This window comes from Orycteropus afer, unplaced genomic scaffold (assembly GCF_000298275.1).
Source record: "Orycteropus afer afer isolate SDZICR_OR568_19922 unplaced genomic scaffold, OryAfe1.0 scaffold00145, whole genome shotgun sequence".
NCBI classification, from domain to species: domain Eukaryota; kingdom Metazoa; phylum Chordata; class Mammalia; order Tubulidentata; family Orycteropodidae; genus Orycteropus; species Orycteropus afer.
Genome location: NW_006921732.1, coordinates 2,158,684 through 2,177,515, shown reverse-complemented (window position 1 = coordinate 2,177,515; position 18,832 = coordinate 2,158,684). Strand labels below are relative to the sequence as shown.

Below are 18,832 nucleotides of genomic sequence, written 5' to 3'. Positions count from 1 at the left end.
CACATACTTTGGTCATGTTGTCAGAAGGGACCATTCCCTGGAGAAGGATGTCATGCTTGGTAAGGTGGTGGGATGACCATATTTGTCTGTAGTTTTCCTTCTTAGTGGTGTCTTTCCCTGTTTTGGGTATTAGTGTTATGCTTGCTTCATCAAATGAGTTTGGGAGTATTCCATCTTTTTCTATGTTCTGGAATAGCTTGAGTAGTATAGGTGTCATCTCTTACCTGAATATTTGGTAAAATTCTCCAATGAAGCTATCAGGGTCAGGACTTTTTCTTGTGGGAAGTTTTTTTTTATGACCTGTTCAATTTCTTCCTTTGTTTTATTCAAGTAATCTGTCTCTGAGTGGGATAGTTTAGGTAGGTCTTGTGATTCCAGAAACTTGTCCATCTCTTCTAGGTTCTCAAATCTGTTGGAGTACAGTTTTTCATCATATTCTATATCTTTTTTATTTCAGTTGGTTCTGTTGTGATGACATCATTTTCATTTACTATTCTAGTAATTTTCATCTTCTCTTTCTTTTCTTTTGTTAGATTTTCCAATGGTTTGTCAATTCTGTTAATATTTTCAAAGAACCAACTTATTGTTTTGTAGATTTTCTGTGTTGATTTTTTTTGTTTGCTTTCTGTTTCATTTATTTCTGCTCTGATCTTTATTATTTCCTTATTTTTAGATACTGTAGGATTCTTTTGTTGTTCTTTTTCTCATTATTGGAGTTGTTTAGTTAGGGTGTTGATTTTGTTTCTTTCCTCTTTTTTGATGTATGCATTTATTGCTATAAACTGACCTCTGAGTATTGCTTTCACTGTGTCCCATAGGTTTCTTCATTCTCATTTGTTTCTAGGAATTTTTTTTTATTTCTTCTATTACCCAGCAGTTTTTGAGCAGTGTATTGTTTAACTTCCACATGCTTGATGTTTTTTCCTTGATCTTCCTATTATTAATTTCTAATTTTATAGCATTGTGGTCTGAGAAAATGTTTTGTAGTATTTCAGTGTTTTGAATTTATTGAGGCTTGTTTTATGTCCTAGGAGCTCTGGTGGCGTAGTACCTAAGGCATTTGACTGCTAACCAGAAGGCTGGCGGTTCAAACCCACCAGCCACTCCTCGGAAGGAAGGTTGGGCGATCTACTTTTGTAGCGATACTGCCTTGGAAACCCAAGGAGGAGTTGCTATGAATCTGATCCGACTCAACTGCAGTGGGTTTTTTGAGTTGTTTTATGTCCTAACATATGACTTATTCTGGAGAATGATCCATGTGCACTGGAGAAGAATGTGAATTGTGCTTTTATTGGGTGGAGTGCTCTGTATATGTCCATAAGCTCGAGTTGGTTGATTGTGTTGTCGAGACCTTCTGTATCTTTGTTGAGTTTTTTTTCTAGTTTATCTGTCCCTCCTTGGAAGTGGTGTGTTAAAGTCTCCTACTACTATTGTAGAGTTGCCTATTTTCCCTTTCAATTCAATTAATATTTGCTTCACGTATTTTGCAGCACTTTCATTGGGTGCATAGATATTTATTATCATAATATCTTTTTGGTCAATTGACTCTTTCAGCATCATATAGTGACCGTCTTTGTCTTTTATGTTGTTTTTCACCTTAAAGTCTATTTTATCAGAAATTAATACTGCCACTCCTGCTCTTCTTTGGTTACCATTGGCTTGGTATATTTTTTTCCACCCCTTAACTCTTAATTTGCTTTTATCTTTGTGTCTAAGGTGGGTCTCTTGTAGGCAGCATATTGATGGGTCTTCTTTTCTTATCCAATTTGCCACTGTCTTTCTCTTGATTGGTGCATTTAGACCATTCACATTGAGTGTAATTAGTGATAGGTATGCATTGATTGCTGTCATTCTATTGTGGGTTTTTATTGTTGTTGTTGTTGTGTTCTTGGAGTTTCCTTGGTCCATATACTTTTCTATGGTGAGTTCATTTTGTTATCAAGTGTTTCCTCTCTTTTCTTCTTTATTGCTGGTTTTGTGCTTACTAAACTCATATATTTCCCTTCCTTCTGGGTTTGCTTGGGGGATTGTTAATTTTCTCTGTGGTTACTTTGGAGTGAATTCTTGTCTCTATATTTTTGGAACAGTTTGTTCTATGAGTTCATTGTCCTGTTTTCCTCTGCATTTGGAAGTTTAGTACCTAGAACTTTTATTCCCTCTATTTGGTTAGTTGCTGTTGTTGTGTGCAGATTGACTTCCTTTTTTTTTTTTTTTTTTTAGTGTACAATATTTTAGGGTCTTATTTTGAGCATCCATTTCTGATTTGGTTTTAGTGTTGATGTCATGTGTCCTGATTTTGTTGTTCTCTGTTGTGGGTTCTCTGTGGGAAGGACTTTCTTAAGCATTTCTTTTACAGTTGGTCTGGTTTTCCAAAATCCCTTAATGTCTATTTGTCTCAGAATGTCTTGATTTTGCCCTCATATTTGATGGACAGTTTGCCTGGATATAGGATTCTTAGTTGGAAGTTCTTTTCCTTCATGCCGTCCCACTGCCTTCTTGCTTGCATCGTTTCTGCTGAGTAATCAGAACTCAGCCTAACTGTTTGATTGTTAAAAGTAATATTTCTTTGTCCTGGGCAGCTTGCAAGCTTCTTTCTTTGTCTTTGGTTTTGGAGTTTGATTATGATATGCCTTGGTGTTTTTCTCTTGGGATCTATCCTGTATAGGTTCTTTGAGCTTCTTGGACAAGTATCTTTTCCTCCTTCATGATATGGGGGACATTTTCTACTAGTAAGTCTCCCACAATTTTCTCAGTGTTGTTTTTTCACTTCTTCTTGTTCCAGAATTCCAATGAGGCATATGTTATTTCCTTTCATGTTGTCCCAATAACTCTTAGGTTCTCTTCATTTCTCTTAAACCTTTGTTCTAATTTTTCTTCATACAGGCTGGTGTCAAGGGATTTATCTTCTAGTTGGGAAATGCATTCTTCAGCCAGTTGTAGCCTATTCTTTTGTGCTTCCACTCTGTTGTGTAATTCTGTAATTTTGGTATTCATCTTCTGGATTTCTAACTGCTATTTTTGTATGAGTTCTCATTGTGTATTAATCTTGTTATTTTGTTCTTGAATGGTTTTCCTGAGTTCTTCCAGGTACTGTCTGTGTTCTCCTTGATTCTGTTTGGAGTTTCCTTGGGCTCTTGTAGAGTTCTGTAAACATACTTTCTAATTCCTTCTTAGATAATTCTATTGCCTCCTCTTCCTCCATGTTTAATGAGTCTTTTGTTTGGGATTTTATTTCTTTTGTCTTATCCTGTTTTATTTTATTATTATTATTTGAGGTTGCCTGTTGCTTTCTAGTCATTTTGAAGTTATCTTTAACTGTTACTTATGTATTGATTAGTTTTGTTTTGATTTTATGATTTAATATTTTTGTAAAGGTAGAGCTGGTGTATTTTATTTTTTTGGTTATTAATTCAGGTGTGCTGGGTTGCTCTGCAGTTTTCTTTGTGATGGTGGAATCACTGTGTGGAATGTGGATGCAGGTCTCTGTCATGAAGGGGGTTAGGATTTGAGCTGGCAGCTGTTGTGGTGCCTTAATGTGACTTTTCTATTGAATGAAAAAGAGGAGAGGTGGGGAAAGGAGGAAGACAAGAGAAAAAAAATCTCCAAGGTGCCACTAGCTGTTCCCAGAGCTTTGAATAGGCTGCTAATGGTGATGTTGTACTGTCACTCACAGGCCTGCAGCTCAAGTTTGGCAAAGACCGCAATGGTTAGAGGCCTGCCACTTTCTGCCAGATTCAGGCAGCCACAAAAACCCCGTACTCCAGGCCCCTCCATGCCAAAAAGGTGTCCTGGGACAGCTGTCCTTACCCATGCTGCGAGACTGACCCTTGGTCCACCCACTTGTGGCGAGCTTCCCTCTCTGCTCCCAATTCAGCAGCACCTTGAGCCAGAGGTATCTCTGCTCTCTTCCTATGGTCCCAAGTTTACCAATAAAAGCGAGAACTGAAGGTAAATCTGTGGAGTGGCCACAGGTCCTCCTATGCATTCTCTCCAATGCCACGAACCCTCCAGTGCCTTGTCTCACCAGCCAGTTGGCACTCCACAGGATAGGCTCCCCTATTTTTTATTCTTTCTGGCTGGTTACACTGCCTCTCCCTCATTTATACTCCTACTCCCCTGAGTTTGTCATTCTCTGACTTAATGAGCTACTCTGAGTTCCAGAATCCCCACTTCAAACTGCTGTACCTAGTTTTTCAGGCACAAAGATGCTAGAGGGAACTAATATGTGGGCTACAGGTAAGACTGGTTTTGGCCATTTTGAATCAGATGATCATATGCTCTACTATGCCAGGAATGACACATTAAAGAAGAATGGCATGGCATTCATCATCACAAAGAATGTATCAAGATCTATACTGAGGTACAATGCTGCCAGTGATAGGATAATAACCCTATGCCGATGAGAAGACCAGTAAATACTACTATCATTCAAACTTACGCACCAACCACCAAAGCCAAAGATGAAGAAACTGAAGATTTTTACCAATTTCTGCAGTCTGAAATTGACCAAATATGCGATCAAGATGTGTTAATTATTCACAGACAGCCAGACACTGTGGGAGAGAGATCAAATGGATATACTGACTCAGAGCCATAGTATTGGGGGATGCCAGACTCAACTGGCACAACAAAATATATAAAAATCTTGTTTCTCATCCTACATTGGTGAGTAGTGACTGGGGTCTTAAAAGCTTTCAAGTGGCCATCTAAAATGCAGCTAATGGTCTCCTATCATTGAAAGTGAAGAAGAGTGCAAAAAACCAAGGCATTTGGAAGCAATTAGCCCAAGGACATGATGGACCTTGAGACCAGAAGAACTAGATGGTGCCCAGCTACCAACGCCAACCACTGAGGAAAGGATCAAAACTGGAGATCTTGGGTAGAGTGGGAGGAAAAATGTGGAACAAAATCCAAACACACAATAATGACCAGAATTATTGGTCAGATGGAATCTGGTGAGACCCTCATTATTATGGCCCTAGGATACATTTTGGGCCTGAAATAAAACTCACTCCCAGGGGCTGGCTTTCAGCCCAATAGTAAACAAGATGTACACACAGGCCACTCAACCCAGGGTGACGCACCCACATACTCTGTGGAAATGCATCCCTTGGAACAATCGACCACGGGGCATCAGTGGGGCAACATTCACATGGAGGAAATGCAGGACACACAGGAGTGCATAACTATGAGGGGCATGGTGGGGAGGTTACTAGGCAGGGAGGGGAGGAGAGTGGGGATGGTACATGGGGAGTGAAAGTAAATGTACATGAAATGTTGAGTGTAAAACAAACTCTGCTCTGTAAATGTGCACCTAAAGCACATTTAAAAAAAAAAAAAAAAGAGGTATTCATTATTACTTGTGATTGGAATGCAAAAGTTGGAAACAAAGAAGAATCAATGGTAGTTGGAAAATTTGGCCTTGGTGATAGAAATAACGCTGGAGATTGCATGATAGAAGTTTGTAAGACCAACGACTTATTCATTGCAAATACCTTTTTCAACAACACAAATGGTGGCTACACATGTGGACTTTGCCAGATGGAGTACACAGGAATCAGATTAACTACATCTGTTGCAAGAGGCAATGGAAAAGCTCATTATCTTCAGCCAAACAAAGCCAGGAGCTGATTGTGGAACAGACCATCAACTGCTCACATGCAAGGTCAAGTTGAAGTTGAAGACAAAGAAAAGAAGTCCATGAGAGCCAAAATATAACCTTGATAATATCCCTCCCAAATTTGGAAACCATCTAAAGAATATATTTGATGCATAGAACACCAATGACTGAAAACCAGAGAAATTGTGGGATGACATCAAGAACATCATCCATGAAGAAAGTAAGAAGTCATTAAAATGACAGGAAAGGAAGAAAAGACTAAAATGGATGTCAGAAGAGACTCTGAAACTTGCCCTTGAATGGAGAGTAGCTAAAATGGATGGAAGAAATGACAGGATAAAAGAGCTGATCATAAGATTTTAAAGAGCAGCGTGAGAAGACAAAGTCAATTATTACAATGAAATGTGCAAAGACCTGGAGTTGGAAAACCAGAATGGAAGAACGTGCTCTGGATTTCTCAAGCTGAAAGTACTGAGGAAAAAATTTAAGCCTCAAATTGCACTATTGAAAGATTCCATCAGCAGTATTTTGAATAATGCAGGAAACATCAAAAGAAGATAGATGGAATATACAGAATCACTGTACCAAAAAGAATTGGTAGGTGATCATCCATTTCAGGAGGTGGCATATAATCAAGAACCAATGGTATTGAAGAAAGAAGTTGAAGCTGCACTGAAGGAATTGGCAAAAACAAGGCTCTGGGAATTGACGGAATACCCACTGAGATGTTCCAACAAATGGATGCTGTACTGGAGGCACTCACTCATCTATGCCAAGAGATTTAGAAGACAGTTACCTGGACAACTGACTGGAAGATCCATATTTGTACCCATTCCAAAGAAAGATTGTTGTTGTTGTTGTTATGTGCCGTCGAGTCGGCCCCGACTCATAGCGACCCCTCCTTGGGTTTCCGAGGCAGTTATCACTACGGAAGTAGGATTGCCCAACCTTCCTTCCGAGGAGTGGCTGGTGGGTTTGAACTGCCAGCCGTCTGGTTAGCAGGCAAGTGTCTTAGCCACTATGCTACCAGAGCTCCAAAGAAAGATAGTCCCACAAAATGTGGAAATTATCGAATAATATCACTGATATCACGTGGAAGTAAAATCTTACTGAAGATAATTAAAAAAATGGTTTCAGCAATATATTGACAGAGAACTTCCAGAAATTCAACCTGGATTCAGAAAGGGATGTGGAGCGAGAGATATCATAGCTAATGTCAGATGGATTTTGGCTCAAAGCAAAGAATACCAGAAAGATGTTTACTTGTGTTTTATTGACTATGCAAAACCATTCTATTGTGTGGATCATAACAAATTGTGGACAACATTGAGAAGAATGGGAATTCCAGAACACTTAATTATACTTATGAGGAACTTGTACATAGACCAAGAGGCTGTCATTCGAAAAGAACAGGGATACTGCATGGTTTAAAATCAAGAAGGGCATGCATCAGGGTTGTATCCTTTCACCATACTTATTCAATCTGTATGCTGAGCAAATAGTCTGAGAAGCTGGACTATATGAAGACGAACATGGCATCAGTATTGGGGGAAGGCTCATTAACAACCTGAGATATGCAGATGACACAACTTTGCTTGCTGAAAATGAGGATGCCTTGGAGTACTTACTGATGAAGACTAAAGACTGCAGTCTGCAGTATGGATTACACCTCAATATGAAGAAAACAAAAATCCTTACAACTGGAACAATAAGCAGCATCATGATAGATGGAGAAAAGACTGAAGTTGTCAAAGACTTCATATTACTTGGTTCTACACTCAACGCCAATGGAAGCAGTAGTCAAGACATCAGACGACATATTGCATTGGGCAAATCTGTTGCAAAGGACCTCTTTCAAATGCTGAAGAGCAAAGTTTTCTCTTTGAAGACTAAGATGTGCCTGACCCAAGCCAGGGTATTTTCAATTGTTTCACATGCATGTGAGAGCTGGACAATGAGTAAGGAAGACCAAAGAAGAGTTGATATTTTTGAGTTGTGGTGTTGGCAAAGAATGCTGAAAGTGCCATAGACTGCTAAAAGAAATAACAAATCTGTCCTGGAAGAAGTGCAGCTGGAATGCTCCTTGGAAGCAAGAATGACCAGATTTCATCTCATTCTCTGGAGAAGGATGTCATGCCTGGTAAAGTGGAGGGTCAACAAAAGAGGGGAAGACCCTCAACAAGAGATATTGACACAGTAGCTGCAGCGATGGGCTATGGTGTAGTAGGGATTATGAGGCTGGCACAGGACTAGATAGTGTTTTGTTCTGCTGTACATAGGGCCGCTATGAGCAGAGATGATTTGACAGCACCTAACAACAACAACAACAACAAAATACTTGTAAATATGATCCTGTTTGGAAAGGTTTACTTTGTTTTGTTTCTGAGTAATGTGGGTTCTAAATGTAATAACTTCTGAGTTATAAAAAGAGCAGATAAGAAACAAACATAGGCAGAAGAGGTAGAGAGATGACAGGGACAGATGCATTTAAAAGATTGTTGGCAGCTACTAGAAGATGAAATAGATAAGAAAGGACCTCCTCTTAGAGCCACATCCTGAATTCAGATTTCTAATGTCCTGAATTATGAGTAAATAAATTTCTATTCTTTAAAGCTACCCACTTGTGATATTTGTGTTCTAGCAGCACTAGGTACCAAAAACAGAATCAATATGTTTAACAGGGAAACAGTGTTCTCTAAATAGAACCAGTGATATGTGTGTGTGTGTGTGTTTATATTAGAGAGAGAGAGAAAAGTAAAGGAGGGAAAAGAAGGGGAGGGGAGGAAAGATTAACTGCAAAGAATTGGACCACACATTTGTGGGAGCTGGCAAGCCCAAGATCTTATGTCAGAGGACAGATTTGAGAGTCCTAAAGGCTTGTGTCCCAAAATCCATAGGTCAGCCAATGGAAAGATTGAAGAGTGAGTTCTGCTAAAATATCTGTTTTTAGTCTTGAGGCAGAAAAAACCCTAGGGAATTTCCCCCTTTGCTCTTAAGGCCTTCAAATGATTGAGCCCCACCCACCTGATGCAAGGTAATCTGATTTAATTACCTGTAACTACTCCATAATAGATCATAACAAAGTAGGGATAACATTGTGAAGAATGGGAATTCCAGAACACTTAATTGAGCTCATGAGGAACATATATACAGGCCAAGAGGCAGTCATTCAAACAGAAAAAGGGGTACTGCATCATTTAAAATCCAGAATGGTGTGTGTAAGGAATACACCCTTTCACCATACTTATTTAATCAGTATGTTAAGCAAATAATCTGAGAAGCTGGACTACGTGAAGAAGAACACAGCAGCAGGATTGGAGGAAGACTCATTATCATCCTGCAATATGCAGATGACACAACTTTGCTGAAAGTGAAGATAACTTGAAGCACTTACTGATAAAGATCAAAGACTGCAGTCTTCAGTATGGATTACATCTCAACAAAAAGAAAATTAAAATCCTCACAACTGGACCAAGCAACGTCATGATTGATGGAGAAAAGAGTCAAGTTGTCAAGGATTTCATTTTACCTCTATTCACAATCAATGCCCATGGAAACAGCAGTTAAGAAATCAAGTGACATATTGCACTGGGCAACTATGCTTCAAAAAAGTGTTAAAGAGCAAAGATTTCACTTTGAAAACTAAGGTACACCTAACTCAAGCCATGGTATTTTCAGTAGCTTATTATGCATGTGAAAAATGAACAATGAGTAAAGAAGACCACAGAAGAATTGATGTCTTTGAATTGTGGTGTTGGCAAAGAATACTGAAAATACCATGGAATGCCAGAAGAACAAACAAACCTATCTTGGAAGAAGTACAGCCAGAATGTTCTTGAGAAGCAAGAATGGCCAGATTTCATCTCATGTACATTTATCATATTGTCAGAAGGGACTTGTCCTTGGAGAAGAATATCATGCTTGGTAAAGTGGAGAGTCAGTGAAAAAGGGAAAGACCCTCAATGAGATGGATTGACACAGTGACTGAAACAATGGGCTCAAACATAGCAAATAGTATGAGGATGGCATAGGACCAGCCAGTGTTTTGTTCTATTATACACAGGGTCATTATGAGTTGGAGGTGACCTAACAACAGCTACTACTCCATAATAGCAACTAGATAAGTGTTTGTTAAAGAAATGAGCTCCACAGACTAGCCAAGTTGGCACATAAAATAATTATCATAGTACCAATCCACAGACTCAAAGTGTCCAAAAAGTTATAAGCAAGATAATAAATAAAACAACCCTTAAACTATCTATATGTACATGTACATATAGATCTGTGTGTGCATGCACATATATTCACAGAGGACACAGTTATACATACTTCTCAGACATAACCAAACAACTTGCAAGAATGTTTTCCTGGGTTTGAAGGCTTAGGTCCTTAGTCTCATGGGACGACTCAGTCAATCAGCACCACAAAGTTCATGTTCAGCATCCTAGTGAGATGAGTAGTCTGGGATCTTAAAAGTTTGTAAGAAGCTATCTAAGATACAACTTTTATCTCTACTTGTTGGGAGTAAAAGAAAAAGAAGGAAACCAAAATCTCAGAAAAAACTAGTCTTTGGATTAATAGACTACACAAGTCACAGTCCCATCTACCCTGAGATGAGAAGAACTAGATGGTGCCCCGCTACCACTACTGACCATTCTTATCAGGACCACAATAGATGGACTCAGAAAAAAAGTGAGAAAAATGAGTAACAGATTCAAATTCTTAAAAATTCCTGACTTCCTGGATCAGGAGGACTCTCTGAGACAGTCACCCTGAGATTCTCTTTAAAACCTTGAACAGAAACTAACTCTTGAGGTTACCTTTTAGTGAAATAACAGATCAACATACAAAATACAGGATACTACCCACTAGTATGGGCTCCATTAAAAAATCATCTATATAAGACTAAAAGATCAAGAATTATTCTGAAGCAAAGATGAGAGGATAAGGAGAACAGGAACACTACTGGATACAGAATGACTAGAACACAATTAATGACAGTGTGGACACAATGGAAAACTGTAACTAATGTCACTGAACAACTTGTGTAGAAATTGTCAAATGGGAACCTAATTTGCTGTGTAAACTTGCACCAAAAATATAATAAAATATCATTAAAAATAATAAAGCAACCCTAAGACACACATGAGAAAAAATAAAAATAAGCAATAATTAGACTGATAGTAGTCTTCTCAAAAGCAATTATGAAAGTCAAAATACAGAGACTATTTTCACTGTATTGGAAAATGGGGTGGGGTGTGGGAAACCTGTCTGCCTAGAATCCATAGAAAGAAGGATGGTAATAATAAGAATATTTTCAGATAAACAAAAATTGAGGAAGTTTGGCACCAAAAATAGACATGCACTAAAGTAAATTTAGAGGAAAGTCATCCCAAAATGACAGTTTTATGTGCAAGGTATTAAAGGTCAAAGAAAGTGATTAATTTGTTGGTAAATCTGAAAAATGTTATACCACAGCAAAATGTATTTGTGTTTGTAATTATCTGCTGTTTCCTAGTGAGATAGTATACTTTTCTGCCTCATTGACATTAAGTTTGACCAAGAAATTCACTTTAAGTAATAAAATACAAGGAAAAAAATGAGCACTTCTAGGTAGAAACATTAAGAGCCAACTGTGTGTTCCATATCTTTTTTCTCCTTCTGCCTCAGGAAAAGTATGTCCCATGGTACAGACTATCCCTTCAGACTGTATCCCAGAATGAAAAAGATATGCCAAATAGAGCCATTTCTGACCCATAGATGATATATAATGTGGGCAATCAACTTTGGGTGCTGTAAACCATTGAGATTTTGAGTTTGTTTGTTACTCTAGTGTTTCTGAGAAAAAGCTGACTAACACAGGAACAGTAATAATGCCTTGTTCGAGAAATAAAATACAGAACCAAAATCTAGGACAGCAATAGCAACTGCACAACACTAGGGGGGCACCATTTATATTGTAGTCCATGTATATGATACTTCTGCGACACAACAATGTGAATGCTGCTCCCTGGAATTGAATGGAGCAATAGTCTTGAACAGCCTCTAAGTCAGGATGGAGAGAGGAGTCAAACTGTTCTATTATCTTTCTAATTTTCAGGAAATGATAAAGACAGGAATTAACTTTGGATTTTAAAAATAGCTAGAGACTAACAATAATAAAAATACTACAGCTCCAAACTTGTGGGATGTGGCTAAACTTGTACTTGAAATGTTTATTGCCTTAAATGATTTTTATTAGAAAAAGAAAGTTAAAACATTTTGAGTAAAGCATTCCAATTAAGAATTATAAAATTAACAGAATAAGCTCAAAGGAAATAATTAAGGAAAACATAGAAATATAGGTTTCTCTCATTATCCAAAAGTAGAGCATTCCTGTGAAACCTTTCATGAACTGAAGTAGCAGAAAGTGAAGAAAGAATTACCATTAATTTTACAGTTTGGCCATGTTGTCAGAAAGGACCAGTCCCTGAAGAAAGATATCATGCTTGGTAAAGGAGAGGGTCAGAAAAAAGGAAAACACTCAACGAGATGGATTGCCATAGTGTCTGCAGTGATGGGCTCAAGCATAGCAAGGATTGTGAGGATGATGCGGAACCAGGCAGTGTTTTATTCTGTTGTACATGTGGTCGGCATGAGTCAGAGCCAACTGGATGGCACCTAACAAGAAGAACAGCAGTTCCCTCATGGAAGGTTGAGCATGGGGAAAGTGAGAGATATTCTATTTCTTATTATGGGTAGTGAGCATACAAAAGTCCCATTTATTATTTTTAAACTGTATGTATACATTCTTCTCTATTTATGCCATATTCCACAATAAAATCATTTTTAAAATCTGAGTTCTAGTTCTTTCTTTTATTAAATCATATTTTTCATCCTCCCACCACATATAGTAATCTGTCTGTAACAGGAGAAGAAGAGGACTATCAAGGGCAGAAATTGATATGAGAAACAGAGAACAACGCAAAAAGAGTCCTGTTGTCCTTAAACAGATTGTGGCTAAGCTCAGCACTACCTTATCTTTTTTATGCTGTTTCCCTTCTTATTCTAGTCTGAATTGGGTTCTGTCACTAGCTATGAAGACTCCTGAATAATATTTTATGTTTATTTGTACATTGTTTTTCTTTTCTGCTACACTATAAATTTCACGAGAATAGAGACTCTCATCTTCCATGTTCATCACAAAATTCCTAGTTGCCTAGAACAGTGCCTTGAATATAATCACTTATTGCATATTTGTTGGATGAATAATAAACAACCTACTTAAAATTTAGTACTTCTGCATATGTAACTTCTTCCATCATGGCACTTATGACACTTTCATAATTGTCTATTTGTTTTTATAAGCCCCTGGGTCATGCAAATGTTTAACCTGCTTGGCAGCTAGCTGAAAGGTTGCCACTCAGAGGCATCTCAGAAGAAAGGCCTGGTGAGCTACTTGAAAACTCAGCCATTTAATACCCTAGAGTGCACAATTTTATGCTCACATCTATGGGGTCTCCGTGAGTCAGAATCTACTCAGCAACTGTTTTTTTGTTTGTAGCAATTATTAGATAGAATAGCAGTGGAACATTGTCTGATACGGGCCAGAAGATCAGCCCTTCAGGTTGAAAGGCATTCAAAATATGACAGGGGAAGAGCTGCTTCCTCAAAGTAGAATTGATCTGAATGATGTGGATGGAGTAAAGCTTTAAGAACCTTCATTTGCTAATGTGGTACGATGCAAAAGGAGAAGAAACAGCTGAAAAAATACATTAATAACTGGAATGTGGCGTGTACAAAGTATGAATCAAGAGAAACTGGAAGTTGTCAAAAATGAAATGGAACACATAAAGGTCGATATCCTAGGCATTAGTGACCTGATATGGACTGGTATTTGCTGTTTTGAATTGGCTAATCATATGGTCTACCATGCCAGGAATGAGACATTAAAGCGGAATGGCATCACATTCATCATAAAAAAGAACATTTCAAGATCAATCCTGAAGTACAATGCTGTCAATGATAGAGTAATATTCATACCCCTAGAAGGAAAACCAGTTTATACACCTATCACTAATGCCAAAGATGCCAAAGATGAAGAGTCTCAAAGAGAAAGAAATTGAAGATTTTTACCAACTTCTGCAGTGTGAAATTGATCAGACATTGATAACTACTGCTAATTGAAGTGTCAAAGTTGGAAACAGGAAGAAGTATCAATAGCTGGGAAACATGGCTTTGTTGATAGGAATGATGTGAGAGATAGTATGAGAGAATTTTGCAAGACCAACAACTTATTCATTGCAAACACCATTTTTTTTTTTTACAACATAAATGGTGACTAAACATGTGGACCTTGCTAGATGGAGTATACAGGAGTCAAATCAACTACATCTGTGGAAAGAGACAATGGAGAAGCTCAATGTCATCAGTCAGAACAAGCTCAGGGGCAAACTGCAGAACAGATTGTCAATTGCTCATATGTAAGTTCAATGTGAAGCTGAAGAAAATTAAAACAAGTCTATGAGAGCCAAAGTATAATCTTGATTATATCCCACCTGAATTTAGAGACCATCTCAAGAATAGATTTGGCTCACTCAGTTGGTTACTGGGGCCAGGAGGGAAGGAGAAGGAAAATCTCAGACCATTTGGGGGTCACATGTTGATTTGGGTAAGGGGAGGAATGGTATGGGAAGAGTCTGTGACCAGCATGATGACATCGGGGAAAGGAAAGACACTGAAATATACATAAAAGATATAGACAACAGAGGCAAATGCTATTACAGGCACAACACTGCAGTATCGCTAGTACCAAATACCAGGCTATAGATTAACGCATAGACAGGTGGGAAGAGCAGGTGGGGGTAGACGAACAGGAATACACCCTAGACCAAGGATAGCTTTGGCTGAAGATAATCTTACATGTGCACTTGTGCTACAAAATTAATCATGTACTTTACAGAAGCAACAGAAGACAGGGTGGGAGGAACTTTGCAGAGACAACCAAATATCCTGTGAAAGAGAATCACTAGGCCTGGGGGCTTGGGACCATAGTCTCAGGGGACATCACACTCAATTGGCACACATAGTTCATAACAATTTTGTTCTACAACCTACTTTGGTGAGTAGTGATTGGGGTCTTAAAAGCTATAGAGTGGTCATCTAAGATGCAACTATTGTTCTCCCCTTGGCTGGAGCAAAGAAGAGTGAAGAAAATCGAAGTCATCTGGAAAAAATTAGCCCAAGGATAAGATGGACCATGAGGACCTCAGCCTTCATGACCTGAGACCAGAAGAACTAGATGGTGTCCAGCTACCAATATCAATCTCTAGGAAAGGGATCAAACCTGGAGATCCTGGATAGAGTGAGAAGATGTGGAACAAAATTCAAAAACACAAAAATGACCACAATTACTGGTCAGATAAAGACTGGTGGAACCCTTGAGACTATGGCCCTGGGTTACCCTTTGAGCCTAGAAATTGACTCACTTACATGGATTGGCTGTCAGAACACCTACCCCAGGGCAATGCACTCCCCCTACTCTAGGGAGATGTACCCCTTGGATCAAGCAGCCATGAGCACCAGAGGAGTAGCACTCACACACAGGAAATGCTGGACAGACAGGAATGCATGGATGAGAAGGGCACAGGGAGGGACTGGGATGAGAAGGGAAGATAGTTTCTTATGGTTGGGGATGGTAATTGGGGCCATGAAACCAGATGTGCATGAACTGTTGAATGTAAAACAAGTTTGCTATGTAAATTTGCACCCAAAGCACAATTTTAAAAAAAGAAAAGAAAGAAAGAAAGAAAAGGGAAGCAAAAAAGAAAAGAATAGATTTGGCACATGGAGCACTAAGATTGAAGACCAGATGATTTGTGGGATGATATCAAGGACATAATACATGAAGAAAGTAAAAGGTCATTAAAAACTCAGGAAAGAAAGAAAAGATCAAAATAGATGTCAGAAGAGTCTCTGCAACTTGCCCTTGAATGGAGAGTAACTAAAGTAAAAAGAAGAAAGGACATGAAAGAGCTAAACAGAAGATTTCAAAGGGAAGCTTGAGGAGATAAAATAAAATATTGCAATGAAATAAACAAAAACCTGGAGTTAGAAAACCAAAAGAGAAAACCCCCCTCAGCGTTTCTCAGGCTGAAAGAACTGAAAAAAGAAGTCATGCCTCAAATTGCAATATTGAAGGATTCAATGGGCAAAATATTGAATGATGTAGAAAGCATCAAAAGAAGATAGAAGGAATACACAGTCACTGCACCAATAAGAACTGGTCAATGTTCAACCATTTCATGATGTAGCAATTGTTCAAGCCCTGATGGTATTGAAGGAAGAAGTTCAAGAGGCACTGAAGACACTGAAAAACATGGCTCTAAGAATTGATGGAATACCAGTTGAGATGTTCCAACAAACAGATGCAATTCTGGAAGCACTCACTCATCTTTGTCAAGAAATTTTGGAAGACATTTACCTGGCCAACCAACTAGAAGAGATCTATATTTATGCCTATTCCAAAGAAATAGAATCCAATAGAATGTGGAAATTATCAAACAGTATCATTAAATCACACACAAATAAAGTTTTGCTGAAGATAATTTAAAAATAGTTGCAGCAACACCTGCAAAATTGACAAATGCATCTCATTTATTTTAATTTCCTTTGCCATTAAAGGCAAATTTATGAAGAGGCTCATTAATATTAAAATTGACTGATTATCTCACAACTAGAAAGGATATCAAAGGCTAGCTAGTAGCCACAATTCAAACATGAGGGATTTGGCTGTACAGTCTATGCTCTTGACGAGAATCCTATAATGCTTTGAGTGAATCTGTATAGCTTATGAGGTAAAATCCAAAATTCTCTGGATCCTAATGAGGCTTATCACAATCCCATCTCCGGGATTCTCCCCACCCCCAATTCCTTTCTACAAGTTCTAGGTTCCAAATATCATAACATTTTTATTGAACATGTTAACTTTCTTTCATAGCTGAGAGCCTATGAACATAGAATGTCTTTTGTCCTTTCTTCCTGGCAAACTTCTATTTATTTCTCAAAATCCAACTCAAATGTCTTCTCTGTGAAACTAGAACCGGTTGTTGTCAATTAACTCCAACTCATGGTGCATCATATGTTAGGGTAGACTTGTGCTCCATGGGGTTTTCAATGGCTGAGTCTTCAGAAGTAGATTGCCAGGCCTTTCTTCTGAGGTACCTCTGGGTGGACTCAAACTTCCAACATTTTGGTTAGCAGCTGAGTGTTTGCATCATCCAGGGACTCCCTTGTCTGTGATTGTTGTTGTTGTTATGTGCCCGACTCATAGTGACCCCTCCTTGGGTTTCCGAGGCAGTATCACTGCAGAAGTAGATTGCCCAACCTTTCTTAGGAGGAGTGGCTGATGGGTTTTAACTGCCAGCCTTCTGGTTGCAGTCAAGTGCCTTAGGCACTATGCTACCAGAGCTCCTTTCTATGTGAAGACTTCCTCAATTTAAGCTCCCTTGTTTGGGCTTCTTCAACTACTGAGCTCTTATCAAATTAGATTGTAATTATCAGTTTATACCTCTTTCTTCTCTACTACACTTTGGGTTGATCTGGGACTGGGTTCATATCTTGTTTATTTAGCTTCATTGCCTAGATTGTTGTTGTTGTTGTTGTTGTTATGTGCCGTGGAGTCGGCCCCGACTCATAGCGACTCCTCCTTGGGTTTCCGAGGCAGTATCACTACGGAAGTAGGATTGCCCAACCTTCCTTCCGAGGAGTGGCTGGTGGGTTTGAACCGCCAGCCGTCTGGTTAGCAGGCAAGTGTCTTAGCCACTATGCTACCAGAGCTCCCTAGATTAGTGCTGCCATATGTGAGGCATTCAGTGTTCATTTAGCAAATGAATGAATACTGAATTCAGTACTCAAGATGCATAGAGAAACTTTGACTTCCTATTAATTTATCTCAGAAGGAAGGTTGGGCAATCTAATTCCGTAGTGATACCACCTCGGAAACCCAAGGAGGGGTCGTTATGAGTCAGGTTCAACTCGATGGCACATAACAACAACAACAACATCAATTTATCTGTTAATGATGTAAGGTCATTCAATTGTTTTTGTTTTGATGAGCCATATCCTATTTTACATTTCTACTGGTTTCTGTCTTGTTTACTTTATTCCAATAGTACTATTTTGACACCACATAAAACTTAAGTAAATTATGTATCTGCCTCTCTTACTCACACTATACAAGTTCCTTGAGTGTAGGGACCATATTTACCAACTCTAGGAGGGAGGCACAGAATCTGAAATATAATGAAGGCTCAATAAATCCTTGTTGAACTGAATTCACTATGTAGTCTCAATATAACTAATCTCTGAATCTCTTTCTTCTGACACACCTGAGTTTTCCTTATGCCATGTGCTCATATATTTTGCTCATATCTTCATCTTCAAAATAATCTCACCATGGGGAACACTGGTTCTCAGGCTAGAGATACATAGATATTATGTTTTTTAAACTTAAAAAACAATGCTAGAAATTATTTTAAAATGTTGCTATAAAATATTACTCTCTATCTGGTGGCGTAGTGCCTAAGGCATTTGACTGCTAACCAGAAGGTTGAAGGTTCAAACCCACCAGCCACTCCTGGAAGGAAGACTAGGCAATCTGCTTCGTAAAGATTTACCACCTCAGAAACCCAAAGCAGGTCTCTATTGAGTTGGAATCGACTGGATGGCAGCGGGTTTTGTATGGTTCTTACCTGTAATTGAAATCTTCCAGTATGAAAATTTCGAGAAATAAAAACACACTGAGAATGAGGTACAGTTGTCAGCTTTGGTGGTCTTTGCCCGCATCTCTTATTAGTTGGTTTTAAGTTGGAGTTTCGAAATAAGTCTCTGAAAAAATTTTATAAAGAGTATTATTAAACACCAATTAGAATGTAAAACAATTAAATGATTCTACTTTCTAATATTTATGCATAAAGATTTTTAAAATGAGAATATATTACTGCATATTTCTTTTTGAAAGCACAAATCAACTTTTGTACTCCCTTTTCCAATGATACCTGATTTAATCACACCTATGTTATTCATGGTTCAAACCCACCAGCCACTCCTCAGAAGGAAGGTTGGGCAATCCTACTTCCGAAGTGATACTGCCTCGGAAACCCAAGGAGGGGTCGCTATGAGTCGGGGCCGACTCGACAGCACATAACAACAACAACAACAACATGTTATTCA

At 38.5% G+C, this 18,832-nt stretch overlaps 1 protein-coding gene across 1 annotated transcript in view; it reads right to left on the bottom strand.

The window, feature by feature from the left end:
* CUNH1orf185 (chromosome unknown C1orf185 homolog) overlaps nt 1-18,832 on the bottom strand; it is a 51,280-nt gene that overhangs the window by 15,653 nt on the left and 16,795 nt on the right. Inside the window, exon 3 of the mRNA XM_007945956.1 lies at nt 18,352-18,487. Within this exon, the coding sequence (XP_007944147.1) occupies nt 18,352-18,487 (136 nt within the window). The remainder of the gene's footprint in view (nt 1-18,351; nt 18,488-18,832) is intronic.